Raw genomic sequence first — 20,354 nt, forward strand, 5'->3', positions numbered from 1 at the left:
TCCACATGGCTGTAGATTGGCTCTAGCTCCACATGGCTCTAGTGACATTTGATACCTTTTGTCTTGTTATAAAGCCGACCAAAAAACATTAACTAAATTGTTTTTCGTTTTTTTTGTTTATCTTTGGCATCAGAAAACTACTTTTTACCAAAAGTTAATCCTTGTAAAAGGTAGCAGCAGAACATTTAATCTAACTACTGTTACTTTTGCTCAACAGTAGCAAGTACAGGTCAAAGAAAATGAAGAATATATATTTTTGTTGTTGCTTGGTAACCCAAAATCATTTATTTCTAATACATACTTTGTTACCATTTTAAAACCTAATCAAAAATGCTAGATTGCTAGTTGTCAGTTTACTAGCAAGTATTGTTTTTTTTTTTTTCTTCAAAACTTTTGATAGAGGAACAAATGTTGCATTTTGGTTCAAACTGTCATGGTTTAAGAAGGATTAGAAAATTTAAAAAAAAAATAGAAAGGTTATTGTGTTGTATGCTTTATAAATCAGACATTTGAGGTTTTGAATATCATTTTTGGATTGAACTATTAAAACATATCAGTATTTCACAGTATTTAAATTATAATTTCTACATGTTTTTATTATCTGTTAAATAAAAATGATAAGACCACGTTGATATTGGTAGTAATATTTTCTTTTCTGTTTCTCAAAATGTCACTTTTTGTGAGGTGTCTTGAACAGTTGTATATTTTACATTTAGCTAGGCCATGGATGAAATAATTTTACAATAAATCACAACAGTGCATTCTAGATTTCTATGGATGGTTTTTAGCTTTACAGAGATTTTCTACATGCGTTGCAGGTTCTATTTAAATTCTGAGTCAATCAGCATTTTGAAATCTAAGCATATGTCAGTGCAATTTAATTAATGTTACTTCAATGCCAGGGAAAGCTACTAACTGACTAGGGTCTAGGGCTGTGTTTAAAGGTTCGAAGGTTTGTTCACTAGCCAAGAATTCGAAGGTAGTTTTAAACTATTTAAGGGTTCATCAGGAAGCATTCACGCACTGTATGTTTTTTTTCTCTGTTAACAGAAATTCTTTGACAATGTGTGCATACTATAAATCACATATTAAATGTCACTCACATTCAAAATTCTAACTTTTGATTTGTATAATGCATATTACTAAAGCCCCATGTTTTTTGCAAATACGAAATAGCACGAAATAAAACGAAATGGAACATATCAAACGAAATAAAACGAAATGCTAATATAAAACAAAATAAAATGAAAACTCATTATAAAAGCAAACATAGACATTTTTAAATTAGGAGGTTTATAAAAAAAATACTTTAATTAAATACTTGAAACCGTAGTTGTCAAGGCTCAACCGTTACCATAGACACGGAGGCTCTGACTAGCACTTGCGCAGATGTATAATTTGGAGCTAGCCATTTAGGAATTAATGTATGCAGCTGACGGTGACAAAATAATGATGTGCAGATATTGTAATTGTCAGCTGGAATGGGAGTCGAAAGATACTGTCGCTAAGCATTAGCTGTTTATTTCTTTTGGGGAAAATATGGCTTGTTTGCTTGTATTTTCTATTAGTATGTTAATTCTTTGTTTTATTTCAAGTGGTGCAAACTTTGCACTGGAGCAAATGCTATTTAGGATTTTGAATGGATTTGAATGAATGAGTCTGCTTTGCTTCGTGTTTAAATATTGAGAAACCCCAAACTTATTGTATATTGCTTCAGTACAATGGGATTGAAATACAAATCCTATCTGTTTTTTTTATGGATATAGATTTGTATGTGCAATTATTATGACAGCAACAGTAGGGCAGCAGATATACACTTGTTCATCTTAATGTATTTTTATAGAGGGCATGTGCAGTATTTATTGTAAATAGGTAGTTCATTAAAAGGAGTGGGGGACTGTATGTTACCGTTACTGCCACAAATGAGAAATTATGGTAACTAAATTATTTTTGTGTGAGGTCTGTTTATGTCAAAATCTAAAAATAAAACAAAAAAATGGATAATGTTTAATAAAAAATGTGTATGTAGTTAAAACATGATGTATACTATACTATTATTGATATACAGCTATTTTAGTTGTTTTATTAATGTGTACCTGTAATAAAAAGAAATTTGTGAAAAATAAAAACAATTTCACGGGGCTCGACATATTACTAAAACAAAAAGTTGTTGTATTGAAATCCACTACCAAATCGTTATATGCAGCAATTCTATAAGGCGCCACTGCCATGCACTGGAGCAGGGTATAATATGCCAAAGCACTGGGGGGTGGGGGGGCTTTTGGACAATAAATATAAATCTTTTTCCAGCAAGCTACGTTCCAATTTGAAAACACACATTGTATCAAAGAATACAAGTAGGAAACCGTATTTCAGCGAAGCCGTGTACAATTGTGAATGGATCTGTGGTATTTGGTTTATTGAATCGCTATTAGTAGCCTACATTATAAGAACATATTTTTATGTGTCATCTACAAGTTGTTGCATGCCTTGCTAAAAAGTCACCAAATTGACTTGTGTAACAAGGGCTTAAGGTTAATGTATCTCTTTGACAAAATGTTTTACCATGACATACAAATCTAAGTGATTCCAACCATTGTAAGCTGTGTGATGGCAAATTTACAAAGTATGTGTACTCATCATAAAAGAGCATGGATTTATATAAGCATGTATATTATATGCTTGCCAGCTCTGGCAGTTTATTTAGAAAGCGCAGATATTACAATTATAGATGCAAAATAATTTAGAATCAGTAATATATCGTCATTAATTTGGTATAATAATTGTGTAAAAAGTTTTTACTGATGTCTATATGTATTTGCAAAAGGCACAAAGGTAATTTTGCTGTTTTAAGTTCACTGTTTCAATTTAAAATGAAAAGTTAAACTGTAAGTAGACAGAAACCTCAGTGTGATAACATTAGTAAATAAACACAAGCTATGGTGAATTACAAACTTAAACCATTCTCCTGTGTTTTGGATACATCAACACAGTGCATCCTCCTCTATCTTTGTCTATCCATTTGCCATTTTTCCCAACATTACTGTGATCTCAGGCTGTATACAAATTTGTGAGCCTGGGTCTTTAAACTAAGCACCATGTATGTTCACTTCTCATTGGTCAGTGTCCCTAGTTAAGGTGTTGCAGCTCCAGGATCTGATCAACTTTACAGATCAGTGGAGCCTGATTCAGATCCTCATAGTAAAACACCATCTCATGATCCGGCTCCAGTGATCCCGGATCCGATCCTATTTTTCTACCCATTGACTTCCATACTGACTGGTGATTATACCAATACATTTTCGTGAAAATAAATGTTTTAGTACTTCCAATGTGATGGGGACATTTCCTCATCATTGAAAAAGTGAGGGGGGGGGGGGGGGGGGGGGGGGGGGGGGGGGGGGGGGGGGGGGTGGGTAATATATTATTATATTAATTATATTATTCTTATTTATTATTATTATTATTATTATTATTATTATTATTATTATTAGATGAATCTCACAGACTCTCTATATATCAATGTTGTAAAAACTAACTCTTGGTCACATTTTACTAAACGTTTTTAAACTGATAAATAAAAAATTACCATAATGAACATTATCGTATTCATCGTCATTGTAAAGTTGAGTTCTTACATGTTAAAAGTTTGAAACTCATTGTCTGTAGCGTGGTGTTATTTACACTCTCGTCAACACACTGGTTTGAGGTTCAAGCTACATCTGCATATTTTAAGTGGATGGAAGCTGAAAATATTTAAAAAAAAAAAAAAAATGAAATGTCGGGTGCCACAAAATGGGGACGTTAACTTTTGGGAGGGAACTGAAGTTGTTCACGAATCTGATCGACTTTTAATTAAATAAATGAAGGAACTGAAAAAACACAAGTATATTGTGGCGATACCGGTTCCCGCAGGTAGGTACATCACACAGGGTGAGACAATCCACATATAGGCGGAGAGTGGACGAGAACCCCTGGACCGCTCACCCTAACGCACAGCGCCTATACCGCTGTACAAAACAGCCGGCTGTTTTGGAAGGAGCGTAGAGCGGCGTAGATAGGGCATATGTATTCGTGTGTGATTATGTCACCTACCAGTGCTGCTGCTGCTTTCCCCCGTGCACGCTACTCTGCCCTGCCAGCCCCAAGTCCGCTCCGGGCTTGTTTACCCAGCTACAGTGCGACGAATGCGTGTCGTGGTACTTCGCGCATAAAAAAGCACAGAGCTGGCTCTTTTGTACAGCGGTATGGGCGCTATGTTTTAGTCTGTGTGTAGATTGCCTCCCAGCGTTAACCGAAATTGTCACAAACTTTCTAATTGAATAATCTCGCCCAGAAGCATGCAACAATACACTAGCCCATTATTGATGTTGTGGTAGGCTGGGCTAGACTGCTGTTACACTTTAGAATAGAAATAGGAAGTCTCAAGAACATGAAAAGATAAGTAAAAATGCTGATAGATCTTTCGATTTGTTTGGCAATGTTGTAATATGAAATACCTTAAATATCAAAGTGTATTTTCACAGTATGTATGTTGTGTAGTGTAAGGCACAAGTTTATTGGGTTAAGGCTCTGTTAATTCCACAGAGATTGCCGCCATCTTTTGGAAAATTTGGGCACTGCGTGTATCTGTCCGTCTGTATGTCAAAAGTGCATTTTACAACTGCATATTTTAATTTTTAATTTCTAATTTTGTACAATGCAATCTTGTTTTTAGAAATGGCACAACTTCAGAATACAGGAACATGCAGAAGACCGACCAAACCAGTATTTGTATATAGAAGCATGTTCTTAAAAAAATAAATAAATAAGGACATCACTAATTTACTGTTGATTATTCCTGGTCAGGTGAACATACATATGAAATGTATAGCTATGTAATAATGATACTGATACGTTATATGAAGGACAGCACAGCACTTATCTGTAAAACAAACTAACACACAGTAACATTACTTTAGATTTTTCCACTTTATACACAAGATGGCAGTATTGAACCACTCACTTCTACACTTCATCCCTCCACCCCTTGTCTAGCTTTTTAAATCATCTTAAGCATGGAGACCATAGTCATCGCATTTTGGCTATGATAACCTTTGACATTAATTGTCAAAATACAGAGTTTTTTCTTGGGATTTCAGGAAATAGAGGAGATATTTATGTTTTTATTGCAAACTGTGATACATAACTGACTTCATTGGCCATATTGTTCTTGTTCTTTGACGTTGGAAGCCATTTTTGTATCCACCTTTAACCCTATTTTATGGCTCAACACAGTGACAACATAAGCATGTATTGATGTAAAGAGTTTTATTTCAGCCTTGAAATTGAAACATTTGGTGCACTGGATAAGTCATAAAAATACACGTATTGTACATTTTTTCTATCAATAAATACTTTCAGCGTAATTATTAATTTTGATTGTTTAACCATACTTTGTAAGCAGTATAGGTATAGAGCTGTATGGTTTATTTATTTATTTATTTTTGTTTTGTTATTACATTAGACATCGCCTATATGATGGTACGCAGTGCTGGGTCTAATAAACTCCTAAACTGGTCACACATGAGCATACTAGACGCAATACAAATAACTTTGTTGGCAAAGTTAAAACGGTAGAAAAATAATTCAGATAAAAGGGAAAATGTAATAAAAATGTATTAACTGTACAGTTTTAACACCTGCTGTTTTAATTACGGAAGCCTTCCTAGCGAGATCTCGTGGTTAAAAAAAAGAGGAACTTTAAACACTATTAATCAGAAATCCTTGTCATGCAATCTGGCACACGCAGTGAAGTAGCTTGCCACCCGTTCTAATTAATGTGCTCTCTTATTGTTAAATGCGAGTAAGAACGATGGAAACTTATTATATGTTTTGTTTTGTTTTGCTCGTTTATTACGCTTGCTGCAATGAGAGCTACAGATTTGACGCTGATATCAATAACCTAGCTATTGGAAAAAATAAAGTTTACGTTGCCACCGAGAGCCACCTTTACCAGCTGAAACATGATTTGAAGTTGGAGATAAAAAACGAAGTCTTTGCCAGCAACAGTTGTACCGGCAATACATTAAATCGGATCAAACTCCTGGTGGTATACGAAGACAACAACACATTAATTCAGTGTGGTACAAGAAATAATGGGGCTTGCGAAGTGAGACGTCTGAATAATATTTCAAACATCATATTTTCAGATGAGGTACCTGTTGTTCCTGTCTACTCTGGTTCAGCTGTAGGTTTCTTATTCAAGGCTGAAACTACTACGTATTTGGCTGTTGGCGCGTTTAGAACAAATGTTCCGCCGCCTTGTACAGAGGATGACCTACTGCCAATTACTGTGAGGGACGTTGTTGGTATAAACATATTTTTAGAACAACAAGCCCCTCATAAACCCTTTATTTCAGTGCGAAATGGAAAAAAAATAGGCCTACACTTTGTGGACGGTTTTCAGTGGTTACAGAGGATTTATTTCTTTTTAAACATCAATAACACATCCAATTCCTCATCGAGAATAATTGTAATGGAAACTAAAAAATACAAATTGGACATGTTTACCACTTTCACTGCTGTGACCATGTCGTGCTGCAATGATAAAGCCCGTCCAGAGCTGCTTTCCTCTTCTTTAGCACAGCTGTCCGGAGACAGTGCTCTCTGGGCGGGGGTTTTCACAGCTGGGAAGTCGGGTGGACCTGATACTACAGCGCTGGGAGTCTTGAACCTGTCAGATGCCCGGCTTCAGAAAAGCGCTGCCAAGGATGAGGACTTCTGCTTTTTAGACTGTGATCACACACCGGTATGTATTTTACAATATACTGTTTTAACATAATTCTGGGGGTATAGATATATATATATATATATATATATATATATATATATATATATATATATATATATATATATATATATATATATAGTTATATACTATATCTAGATCTCACCTTCGTTCACTAGGTAAATAATATAGCTACAAGCTTTTTAATGGTCTTTAGGAAATGGCAAAAATAATAAATCGGATATCCAAGCTATCGCCGTCACTTCAAATGAAGCGCCTACATTTTATGATAATTTAGTAGCTTTTAATGTATTATACGAAAAATGTATAATAGGTATTACTACAATAAACAGTATTACTAAAAATGACTGCAATGGAACTCTGCAGTACTATTTCAAATGCGCAGTGTGTAAATATTATTTTATTTCTGCAGTGTATTATGTAGTGCCATGTGCTGATGCTTTATGGTTGTGGCGGCCCATAGACAATGTATTATTGTACTGGAACGAGACCTATATATTTTAAAGGGTGGCAACACTTGCCAAATATTCTTAAATGTAAAGATAAATGTCAGTTTGAGGTACCACTGTGCATGTGAGATGTCATTAGGGGTGAAATGCTCAACAAAAAAGTGCAGGTACTCATATGCATAGTCTGGTGTATTTAAAAAATTTGAGTGCCAATGAATAAATTCTTAAAACATGTGTACATATTGGTACTCCATACATTTATAAATACAAAATAATCCTTAAAAAAATAACTGATCAATTATAACCAATTCACCACAAACCAAGAAGCTGAAAATACTGAAAGCTTTGTACCTTCTGCATGTATCACTCAGTCATGTGAATTTCACACCTGGGTGGCATCATGTTTTAGAGGAGATGGTGAGCTGTTCTGGGATTCCAAGATATTTGGTATGGGATAAAAGGGTAAAGAAATGTCCCACCCACAGTTATTCTGTTTCAAGGCTGGTGACACCATCATTTCAATCTCTAGTTTTTCAAATGTCACATTGTAACTTTTTTTCCCCACGTTTTATTTAAATGATATTTTAGTGTCGTTGTCTCTGAGGACAGTAAGGGGTTTAATTTGTTAGGCAGGCTTAGTGTGGGCTGAACCAAAAAATATTTAAGCAACATCACATGACAGGGGGTCTGTTGTGTGGGTATCGACACACCTCGGAGCCGCTGTGAGGCCTCTTTGTGTGAGGTCAGAACGGGCCTATGGCCAAAGCAAAAAAAAATCTGTTATGGTAATGATAGTATCGGATCCTAATAAAGTGGCCAGACAGTCTAAGCACAATGTGTGAATAATCTTTTCTTTTCAAAATCCATTAAGATTTTTTTGTTTGTTTATCATATTGTATTGTGACCTGCTTATGACATTTTTTACCTTAGTGTAAGGTTTACAACCCTAGAAGGATACCACCTGAAGAATAAAAAGATTTTGTTGATTTTTTTCTTATTTTCCAGCCCTCCTCAAGCAATAAAATTATTCCAATTAAAGCAGCGCTGGTCCATTCTAAGATGACATCGTTAGCAACAGTTGCTATTCACAACTGGGTGGTGGCGTTCATTGGGACTGGGGATGGGCAGTTGCTAAAGGTCAGTGACACTCTTCCATAGCCACTAGTACAGTAAATGAGAAAGATATTTGAAAATGATTTGTAATGTCAGAACTGCAAGTGGGTGTAGCTAACAAAGTACTTTTGTAAATCTTAACTGTCCTGCACTTCCATTTACTGGAAAGTTCTCAAATGTGCAGTATTGTTTTGGGGTTTTTGTTTTGGTAAAATTATATTAATATTTTTTTTTTAAAAAGAATAGATCAGTGGTCCAATGATAAATAAAAGGCTTTGGTAATATCAATAATGTGTTTAATGTATCTCATTCAGGATTAGAAATAAATAATGTAGTGTGCACGGGGAAAGGGAGCAGCGGGGCTGGTAGGTGATGTAATAACATACAAAGACATAAGCTCGATATACGCTTTTTGCAAAGGAGCCAGCTCTTTTGTACAGCGGTATCGGCGCTATGCTTTAGTGTGAGAGATCCCGGGTTCACACTCGCCCGCCGCCTGTTTTGTGGATTGCCTCACCCTGTGTGATGCGCCTGCCTGCAGCAACCAAGATCGCTACAATAACTTCAGATGTAACAGTAGATCATTTTGCTGTGGCTGGATAGACTAAGATGTATTTTTGGTAGGTTGGAGACATTTTCTGTCAAGTGTATTATAAACCTGATCATTTTAAAAGCGTACAAGAGAACAAAAGTATTTATTAAACAAACTCTTAGAAAGCTTTTTATACATATTTGAACTGATCCTATTAAAGTAATCACCAAAAAACAAAAGCAACAAAAAAAAAAAAACTTGTTCATACATCTTGTATATGAACCAACGTGGCTGTTCACAAGTTTCTTAAAGGAACTTGTAGCTACAGTATTCTAAATAACCATATACTAGTTTTAAAAAGCTGTTCAGATACTGCAATATTATTCCTTATTTGTTCTAAATTAAATGTAACTATTCCCCTACTTACAGATTGTTATAGACCAGAATCAGAAAGTGAGTTGTCCAGAAATCCTGTATGAATCTCCAGCAGAAAAGGCTGTGTTTTTTAAAATGTTGCTGGACCCCGTGGAACAAGAGCACGTATACATGGCTTCTGGAAATGAGGTACTTTGTTATTTGAGCATGATTTGAGAGTGAGTGTATTTTGGAGGGAACACTAATAAACCATGCTGTTTTTCTTTTGTAGCTCACCAGAATAAAAGTAGCAAACTGTAGCAAATTTGACTCCTGGAAAACGTGTTGGTTGGCACAGGATCCCTTCTGTGGATGGTGTGCTCATGAGAACAGGTCTGTATACAGACACACATTTTTACACTCCTTTTTCAATAGTGAAATGCTTTCTAAGCCAGTTAAAAGTTGTTTTTGCAGTTGCAATGCCTGAAAAACTGCACCATAAAAAGAAAAGAGCACAAGTCATGTGAAGTCACAAAATGGCCACATGATTGAGGTCGAATTTTACACTTAAGTGGTGAGCATCACACTAACAAATAAACTGTTGTTGAACTTCTAGGCTTTGAATAAGTCAGCTTTTTTTTTTAAAGTCAGTCGTGTCTAGAATACATCAAAATAAAATGTTAAATATTTTCTGAAATCAACTCTGTTACTAAAGTAATTATGAATGAACATGCCCAGAAGACACCCACTGGATATTAATAATGTAGATCTATGAGCATCTATTGCAAACAACCTCATTTCTTGCTGCTTTTCTTCCATTGAAGTTATTTTCTTATGCTGTGACAATCTGCAATTTTGCAGCCCAGCATGTACTATACTGTGCTTTAAATGTGCTGTTACAAGAGTGCTCCCACAACACTGAACTGTGAAACCACTCGGTACAGCCTTGGAAATGTTCTTCTTACTTTTTTGTGTTAAAATTTGTAGATGCACTTTGGCGAATGAATGCTCAAGACCAGGCTCGATTTGGGTTACCATAGCAGAGGGGTCTATTCAAAACCCCAATCAAATATTTTCCTATAGATTGATTGACAGCTCTTCTGAAAATAAACAGGTACAAATACACATGCAAGTTAACATTTTACAAAATTGTCTTTTTGTGAAGCAGGTTGTTATTTCTGTTTGTTCATTCCGTCATTCATTTCCCCTTAGGACATTCATTTGACGGCACAAGTCTTTGTAAATAACTCAAGAGACCATTCCTTCACTTGTCGTCTAACAACAGCTGAAAATGAACATCTTTGTGAAAAATACAACACAATGTTTCCAGATTGCTCCTGCAGTTTCCCAAAAGACAAACTTAGTGCTGAAGGTAACTGTTTAATGAGCTGTTTGTATCTGGTTTGCATGTCAATTTGTAGACCCTCCAGGGAAGTTTTACTTACTGTAATCACATCCTTACTTTATCCCCAAGACTAATATGCCAAGAATACAGACAGATACAGAGACAGACAGACATGTATGGTTGCATTAGCTATAGTATGTGGTAATTGTTTTTCAGGGGTCTAAAAGCTCTGTGTTAGAGAACTACTGGAGCAGTAGTTCTGGGAAGCTTTATCTAAATACATAAAACAAAAGTAAAAATGGTAATATATCATGTGTATTCCTGATGAGAATATGAAATATATTTTTAAAAATATGTTCAATTTTCAAAATTCTAAAAATTATTTTTTAAGTCAACTGGCATCTAAATTTTATTTTTAGATAATGTTTTATTTTGCAAGGAATAAATAAGTATTTCATTATTCATTAACTGAAGTTAACTTTACACGTAAACAACCAATATTTGTTATTAGTTGAATATGTTATTATTTTGTATTAGAAATCAATTGATATTTAATTAAAGGTCAAATAAGAAGTGTCTGAAGTATGTTGATTAGTTTTAGTTTTAAGTACGGTAAGAGCATTGATATTACTCTAGAATGCTTTACCTCACTTTCATGTGTTGGCTTGAACTACAGTAGCATACTGGTACCAGGATGCACAGATTCAATAGGTATCTCTGTGTTTTTTCCTTCCTTCCTTCATTGTAGGTCTCAAAGTTAGTGTGACATTTGCCATTGGCACATTTACTTTCTATGAAACAATGACTCTACATAATTGTTCTAAAATTGGAAGCACCCCCACTAAAGTTCCGTAAGTACTGTCATTTTAATGTTTTTATTTTAATTTTAGAAAAGCTGTTATTTATTTTTAGTCGTGCACACCTTAACCATGTGCTACATTCACAGAGAATTTAATGTAACATTTTTTCTAAAAAGAAAACAAAAAATGGATGTTAAAAAGCTTTAAATAAATCACTCAAGAGGTTAACAAAAATGTCTGAAAATTTAGCACGGTAGTAAATTATTTTCAATATGTATCTATTTACCAAAGAGCAGTTTCAAAACAGACTCACTCCACAACTTGTAATTGAATCTAACTGACAACCTAAACATTAGGTTACGAATGTAACCCTGGTTCCCTGAAAGAGAAGACAACCAACAACAATACTTTTGGGATGTGTAGTCACTGACCATTTTATATTAGAGCTCCCGATAGGCCCCTCCAGAGTGACTTCCTCAGTCTCGCCTACCAAGGGAACAGTCACTCCACAGAGCTCACTTCCTCTTTTACATTGAACCCACGAATGCGAGTGATGCGACCTCGCAAGGTTTGTTGGTCGTCTTGTCTTTCACTTTCCCTTTCAATTCAAAGACGACCAACAACAATACCTTTGAGAAAGTATATCAAAGCTGTTGCAAGGGAGTGTGAGTGGAAACAGCAGACAAGGGATGACTCGAAACCGTAATGCAATTAGCGGTGTGAGCGTGCAGCCTCAAGGGCCCTTGTCCCTAATCAAGGCATAGAGGGATCTACCACATTAAGCCGGTAGAACCTGGTGAATGTATGCAGAGTAGCTCACTAGCCGCAGTACAAATATCAGTCAATGAGGCACCTCTAAAGAGGGCCCATGACGTAGCTACTTCTCTGGTAGAATACACGGCCACCCGCCCAGGAGGGGATAATTCATAAGAACATAAGAAAGTTTACAAACGAGAGGAGGCCATTCGGCCCATCTTGCTCGTTTTGTTGTTAGTAGCTTATTGATCCCAGAATCTCATCAAGCAGCTTCTTGAAGGATCCCAGGATGTCAGCTTCAACAACATTACTGGGGAGTTGATTCCAGACCCTCACAATTCTCTGTGTAAAAAAGTACCTCCTATTTTCTGTTCTGAATGCCCCTTTGTCTAATCTCCATTTGTGACCCGTGGTCCTTGTTTCTTTTTTCAGGCTGAAAAAGTCCCTTGGGTCGACACTGTCAATACCTTTTAGAATTTTGAATGCTTGAATTAGGTCGCCACATAGTTTTCTTTGTTCAAGACTGAACAGATTCAATTCTTTTAGCCTGTCTGCATATGACATGCCCTTTTAAGCCCGGAATAATTCTGGTTGCTCTTCTTTACACCCTTTCTAGAGCAGCAATATCTTTTTTATAGCGAGGTGACCAGAACTGAACACAATATTCAAGATGAGGTCTTACTAGTGCATTGTACAGTTTTAACATTACTTCCCTTGATTTAAATTCAACACTTTTCACAATGTATCCAAGCATCTTGTTAGCCTTTTTTATAGCTTCCCCACATTGTCTAGATGAAGACATTTCTGAGTCAACAAAAACTCCTAGGTCTTTTTCATAGATTCCTTCTCCAATTTCAGTATCTCCCATATGATATTTATAATGTACATTTTTATTTCCTGCGTGCAGTACCTTACACTTTTCTCTATTAAATGTCATTTGCCATGTGTCTGCCCAGTTCTGAATCTTGTCTAGATCATTTTTAATGACCTTTGCTGCTGCAACAGTGTTTGCCACTCCTCCTACTTTTGTGTCGTCTGCAAATTTAACAAGTTTGCTTACTATACCAGAATCTAAATCATTAATGTAGATTAGGAATAGCAGAGGACCTAATACTGATCCCTGTGGTACACCACTGGTTACCACACTCCATTCTGAGGTTTTTCCTCTAATAAGTACTTTCTGTTTTCTACATGTTAACCACTCCCTAATCCATGTACATGTGTTTCCTTGAATCCCAACTGCGTTCAGTTTGAGAATTAATCTTTTGTGCGGGACTTTGTCAAAAGCTTTCTGGAAATCTAAATAAACCATGTCATATGCTTTGCAATTATCCATTATCGATGTTGCATCCTCAAAAAAATCAAGCAAGTTAGTTAGACACGATCTCCCTTTCCTAAAACCATGTTGACTGTCTCCCAGGACCCTGTTACCATAAAGGTAATTTTCCATTTTGGATCTTATTATAGTTTCCATAAGTTTGCATATAATAGAAGTCAGGCTTACTGGTCTGTAGTTACCTGGTTCAGTTTTGTTTCCCTTTTTGTGGATCGGTATTACGTTTGCAATTTTCCAGTCTGTCGGTACCACCCCTGTGTCAAGAGACTGCTGCATGATCTTGGTTAGCGGTTTGTAAATTACTTCTTTCATTTCTTTGAGTACTACTGGGAGGATCTCATCCGGCCCAGGGGATTTGTTTATTTTAAGAGCTCCTAGTCTCTTTAACACTTCTGCCTCAGTTATGCTAAAGTTATTTAAAACTGGATAGGAACTGGATGACATGTGGGGCATGTTGTCAGTATCTTCCTTTGTAAAAACTTGTGAAAAGTAATCATTTAATATATTTGCTATTTTTTTCTTCATCTACGATTTTGCCATTTGTATCTCTTAAACATTTAATCTCCTCTTTGAATGTTCGCTTGCTGTTGTAATATTGGAAAAACATTTTGGAATTGGTTTTAGCTCCCTTAGCAATGTTCATTTCTAATTCTGCACCAGTATATGCAGCCGAAACTGTGTCCACAATCCAGTGAGACAGTCGCTGCTTTTAGAGGGCTTGACCCAGGGTCCTTTCACCGTGACAGACAAAGAGCTGGTCAGACTGATGCAGCACTCTCATATTAGCTACATAGTCTCTCAATGCCCAAACAGGACAGAGGGCATTTAACCCTTTGTGGCCCTATTTCGGACCTGGTCCGACATTACAATTTTCCCTTTCCAGTCCAATGTCGGACCCTGTCCGACGTCATCAAAAAGACATCAACCACAGGTCTCTAGTTGAGTAAACCTTTCAATGGCCAAGAAAAAAAGGGGACGTATCTGAGCAATACACATAGCCCCTGCACCACAAGGCTAACACGGACACAAAAAAAGAAGATAGCTGCTTTCGCATCCAGCGCTCAAAGAATGTCACAGACATTTGCAGAGCTTTTTGAGATGTTATAGTAATAAAATAATGACTTGGATCGCATTATTGAGGAGTTTGGTAATAAAACGAGTGATCAAGAGAGGATTTATCAGTATGCACGACTATGAAGAGGTTTGTTAAAAATACAGCGAACAAGGGGTGGGGCTTGGTTGGAGATGCAGTACTGAGTGTCATTTTGCTATGCAGTGCCTTTTAAACCTGTTTTACTCTGAAAAAAATATTTTAAACAGCGCGTGTGAAAGTAAATTGCACCTGACGCGCCTGACAAGTGCTGAATAAATGGACCGCTAAGGGTTAATCTCCCATCCTGCTCCGAAAAAAACAGAGGGGTATGGAAAGCCTCTACCTCCACTGACTAATTTAAGTGGAACGCCATAACCACCTTAGGGAGGAAAGCGGGGTTCGTGCGTAATGATACCCTGTTTCCATCATCCTAAATACACATACAGGAACTGTGCACTGACAGAGCCTGTAGCTCACTATCCCGCTTAGCGGAGGTGATGGCTAACAAAAAGGCTATCTTCATAGAGAGCTATTTCAACTCTGTGGAATCTATAGGCTCAAACAGGGCCTTAGTGAGAGCCTCCAATACCATGTCTAGACTTCACTTGAGAAGGATGTCCTTTCTAGGAGGGCGTAACCACCAAGCACCCTTTAGAAAATAGGTGATCAGAAAATGAGTGCCTGGGGAACTGAATTAGTGGGGACATGGCATGCAGATATAGCTGCTAGGTCACTTTCAGCATAGAAAATCTAGCAGATCTTGTAGAAACTGTCAATCAATAATTGCTGTAGGGCAATAGATGGGGTTGTGACCTCTGGTCCTACACCAATTTTGAAAATACCTCCACCTGTAGGTGTATAACAACCTTATGCAGGAGGCCCTAGCATTCTGCAGTGTACTGACGACAGCATCTGAGAGCCCTAAGGCGGACATACGGTCCTGTTCAGGGGCCAGCCCCATAGTTGGAGTCTGCCCAGTTGTGAGTGCCAGAGGGTTCCTCTCGCCTGACTGAGGAGATCCAGGCACAGCGAAATTTCCCATGGCTGGCCTTGCAGCAGCTAACAAAGGTTTGAAAACCAGAATCTCGGGGCCACTAGAAGAACTGTTACCTCTCTCTCTATACGTTCTCTAGGAAAGCCAGGAGCAACAGTACTTGGTGGGAATGCGTACAAGTGCGATGAACCGCTCGCAACTCCTGCACATTTATGTGCAGGGCTGTCTGGCCCAGACTGCATCCCAACCTGAGTTGGATGCATCCATCCTCACCACCTGACAGATGTAGATTACCTCCCATCCTTACACTTTTACGCCTGTGAGAGATTCTCCTTCACCAGCGCAGGACTTTCCAGCATACGTGAGACACAGTCAGCCGACTGTGTCTGTCGCGTTTGGGATGTAGCATCGAGCCACGTCTGAAACGGGTGCTTATGAAGTAACCCCAGCTGGAGGACTGATGAAGCCATGGCCATAAGACCCAGCAACCTCTAACACCAAAAGTACTATCGCCCCCTGTTGAAACAGGGATAGGCAATTTTGAATGGCAGCCACTCTGTCTTCGACAGACAGGCTTGCATTTTAAGGGAGGACAACCGGAGTCCCAGGTAAGCTGCACCAGAATTCGTTGAGGGTGAAACCGTCGCTATTGCCATGTGGGCCACTGCCCTTTCCTGCGACTGGGGACAGCTCAACCAGTAGCCCAGGTAATTCAACACCCTGATCCACTGCAGCCACAAGGGGCTAGGATGGCATCCATGCACTTTGAAAATGTGCAGGTGGCTAAGGAGAGGCCGAATGGAAAACTCGAAAACGCTTCCAAGAAAAGCGAAGCAGAGATATTTACTGTGGGCAGGATGAACAGGAACATGAATACGCATTTTTTAAGTCCACAGTAGTAACCAGTCACCCGTCTAGACAGACTGGAGAATGTGATAGTGTGCATAACCGGTGTGTATGGTGGCGAGCACCCAAGTGTCTGAGGTGCAAATGCGCCTAGGCGCAAGCCTTCAGGGACCCTGCTGAGGCTGATGCGGAGCCCATTGTGGGGGCTGCCTGGGGCAGCATTTGATCTACGTCCAAGATTGCTGCTGTGTTGGAATCCCACGTCTGGCACCCTCCCATTGTTGGGGGTAGAGCCAGCTGTTAGCTGCCGTGAAAGCCTGAAGGCGGTGCCTCAAGTCATCACGTGGGGCAATGGGGATCGGAACCATCTGATTCACCGTGTGAGTCACGGGCAGACACCAGCGTCTCATTCTCTCCCGTACCAGAGTACAGGAGGGGAGCATTGAGGCTACCTGTCGAGACGCCTCGCCAGTTCCTCTACTGCTGGTCCAAAGATATGGTCAGGGGATATTGATGCATCAAGCAATGCTGACTTGTCCTTATCTGGGACCCTCGCTTGCGAAAGCAAAAGCTGCCTGCAAGCTACCACAAGGCTTGCCAGGCTTCAGCCCAGGGCTTATCCTTGGAAGCCAGAAATCTGGAGCTGTGTACTCTAACCCAGGGGCAGCTCTGAATCCACCGGTTCAAGTGGGGTCACTGACTGCAGTAGGTGCTTCTGAAGGAAGGAACCACCTTCCCATGAGACCGCGATCTAAATCTCATCATGATCCTCCTCAGCCATGCTAACATTCAGTCCTGGAACATTAAGTCCAGGACCAGTGTTATCGGCTGAGCCAGGGCCAGTGCAAGGGCTTGAGCCTGCTGCCTGGCCAAATACTCAAGGACTTGGACCATTTGGTTTTTCAAGTCCATACTATCCCAGGCTCACACACACAGCAGTTCAGCTATGGGGGAAAAACAGTCACCGTGCCAAGCGACTAATAAACCCTCTCTAAACAGTTGGATGGGTTTAATTTAAAAAAGTCCATAACAAACGCTCCTTAAAAATTGTGAACAGGGCGCATCCGTTATTGGTAAAAGGAATTAATTATTTGCAAGGGAACTCCAGAAAACTCGAGTGAGAGTTCTTTATACAGACTCAATCACAGCAACTGGACAGGCTAGTATAACGCGATCTCCGCAAAATGATTACTTATTCCCTCAGTAGGTGGGACCGAGGACGTCTCTCCCCGGAGGGGCCTAACGGCACCTCAGACATAAAATGCTCAGTAAATACCTGGCCTGTGGCAGGCATATCCCAAAAGTATTGTTGTTGGTCGTCTTCGAATTGAAAGGGAACTGAAGCCTATTTCCTAATCACACAGGGCCCCAGCCGTAGGAAGTGGTTTACACTCCAGTTATAAATGCCCCTCCTGTTTTGTAAAATTACACTTTTGAAATTGAGACAGTCGGAAATAATAACTGGCAAAATTTGACTTTGCAAGGCAGTCGGTGCATGTGCACATGCACTGTCCCTCAGCTCAGTCAGTAGCTGCAGTGTGCAGTCTCCAATTCATTCATTTGTGTAAATCCTCAATGGGAAAGCACTACATTGGTTGTAAACAGATCATATCTAGCCTTGCACGTATGTGCTTAGTGGCATGCAACATGCTAAATGCTACAGTGCCCCAAATCAGACACACCGGACAAGATCCTCAAGCACCACAAGACAATTCTACTATCAACCAATGACTAACTGCTCTGTAACTGCTCTGGCACTTTTATACTGCACAGTCAATAACAAAGTGTGACATGTTACATGATTAGTCAAACATGGTTAGCAAAACATTGCCTACTATATGTTTTTTACAATTCTTACAATAGGCCTTGGCCTGTAATTTGGACACAAAAAAGTGCCACTTAACATTTCTGTTTCCCAGTTGTTCAGATTGTGTTTCAGCTGGCTGCTCCTGGTCTTTAAAAGACCATAAATGCTCTTCATCATCCAATCCTCAGAGTGTGAGCCCTGGACAGGTAATTAGAACCATGCTTACTCAACGTGAATAATGAAGTGGAAGAGTAGTTCCAGTGCTGTTCATCGTTCCTCATCTTCCATTAGCTGCTGCAACTGCTGAACATCATGTATATTTTGTCAAGAAGATAATCAAATCCATTTCATTCACTTTAATGGAAATCAAGTTGACAAGCAGTGATTATTGCAGCTTTACCACTTTAATTAATGTTTTTTAAAATACTTTTTTTTGGTGTTTAGTTATTTTAAAATGAGATCAGACTAATAAACTGTCTCTAAACAGTTGGATGGGTTTAATTTAAAAAAGTCCATAACAAACGGTCCTTAAAAATTGTGAACAGGGTGCATCCATTATTGGTAAAAGGAATTAATTATTTTAACTGATCGACATGCTGAATGGAAATCCATTTTAACTGTGTTTAATATTAATCTTAAAACTATTCTGTTTTTTTGTTTTGTTTTGTTTGTTTCTTTTTGTAATCAGAATTTGTGTCCTACTCTAATGAAGATTAGCTTTGACATCTCCAGTAGAGAAATTCTTGTAAAATCTGAAAATACTGAGGCTTTAAAGGTAACTTTATATTCTTATAGGTTAATACTGTACTTTCAATCCTCCCTGTTAAAGTCTTATGGAGTTATAAATGTGGCAAGTCAGAAATAAATACATAAAAACAATTTTATTCAAAAATTAACAATGGCAATGGGTCAATTGAATCTGTATAGGTTACAGAGAGGAATGGGATAAACTACACACATCTCATGCATATGTTGTTGTAGCTAAATCGCTACAAATCATCAATAAGCACATATGAATGAAAATAGAATCTATAGGTCTATACCTGTATTCCTTTATACACACATTTTTTTAAGTGCCTAACAACATTCCAGTGGTGTGCTGTTGTATTTTAGCTTTTTTCAAGTTATTGATATAAAAATAATTTTACCAGTATTAACTCCAGGTGTATAGTCGTCCTATAATATGTGGATCTCTTACGTGACTGAAGGCATTTGGCTTCAACTACTGCCTCAACACAGTGTGTCATGTGTTATTACTTATAAACAGTTGTATCTCATTATAATTTGTATCTCTTATTTACAAGGTTATGCTTATCAAATGTGTTTCTATTACTCAACCACAGCCCACTTTATTTTTTTCACAGAACAGCGACCTTGTATGTAGATTCGGTGAACATCAAACTGTAAAACCAAAGCAGGAGAATGGAACTTTCAGATGCTCTGGAAACAAAGTGAGTGCCTTTCACAACTATCATCTTGTAAGCAGCACTCCAGAGAAGGTTTTGGGTCGTTGAGTAATTTACTCTCCAATTTAGGCACTCCAGCCCTCATTCACTAAACGACAGTACATGACCAGAATTACCGCGTGGCAGGGGGAAGCCACACCGAGTGCAAAAATGAACCAGCAGTTGCTCTATTCACTATGCTAATTATATTCACAAGTAAAGCAAGCTAAATTATTCATTTGCAAGTTGTCACAGGGAACAGAATTCAGCATGCAGAATTCTGCATGAGGTTTACACACACTGCTTTATAGGTTAGTATGGTTTGTCACAATGACAGTGACCAAGGAGGACAGAGTGAGGAATCTAACGTTTACAGACCAGGAGCTAAATGTATTGGTAGAAGAAGTGGTGGGGAATTCTGAAAGGCTTTTTGGTGCTGAATCAACGAGAACATTAATTTCAATGAAACATTAAGGACTAAATAAATGCTCTCTCTCAGAGCATCCCACGAGACAGTCAAAGCAGAGACAGTCAAAGCAGAGAAAGTAATTGATAATGGAACATTTATGTTTAACTCTGCAAATCAAATAAATATTTGTTTGTTCAACTTGATCTCGCTCTGATTTATTTTGTAATGTTAATCAAAAGCCAGCAAAGCATTCGCTCAGTCAATTAGAAGTTCACTGTTTACATT

The 20,354-nt window shown here is 38.2% G+C and overlaps 1 protein-coding gene across 2 annotated transcripts in view; it reads left to right on the plus strand.

The window, feature by feature from the left end:
- The first annotated feature begins 5,778 nt into the window (after window positions 1-5,778).
- Window positions 5,779-20,354, plus strand: part of LOC121319818 (plexin-C1-like) — a 31,356-nt gene continuing 16,780 nt past the window's right edge. For both annotated transcript variants that reach the window (XM_041257668.1, XM_041257669.1), the window contains exons 1-10: window positions 5,779-6,790; window positions 8,245-8,376; window positions 9,314-9,448; window positions 9,531-9,631; window positions 10,226-10,352; window positions 10,451-10,610; window positions 11,332-11,434; window positions 18,328-18,421; window positions 18,904-18,990; window positions 19,580-19,666. In XM_041257668.1, coding sequence (XP_041113602.1) covers window positions 5,840-6,790; window positions 8,245-8,376; window positions 9,314-9,448; window positions 9,531-9,631; window positions 10,226-10,352; window positions 10,451-10,610; window positions 11,332-11,434; window positions 18,328-18,421; window positions 18,904-18,990; window positions 19,580-19,666 — 1,977 coding nt within the window. In that variant the 5' untranslated portion in view covers window positions 5,779-5,839. The remainder of the gene's footprint in view (window positions 6,791-8,244; window positions 8,377-9,313; window positions 9,449-9,530; window positions 9,632-10,225; window positions 10,353-10,450; window positions 10,611-11,331; window positions 11,435-18,327; window positions 18,422-18,903; window positions 18,991-19,579; window positions 19,667-20,354) is intronic.

The sequence above is a fragment of the Polyodon spathula genome, chromosome 8 (genome assembly GCF_017654505.1).
Source record: "Polyodon spathula isolate WHYD16114869_AA chromosome 8, ASM1765450v1, whole genome shotgun sequence".
Lineage (NCBI taxonomy): Eukaryota > Metazoa > Chordata > Actinopteri > Acipenseriformes > Polyodontidae > Polyodon > Polyodon spathula.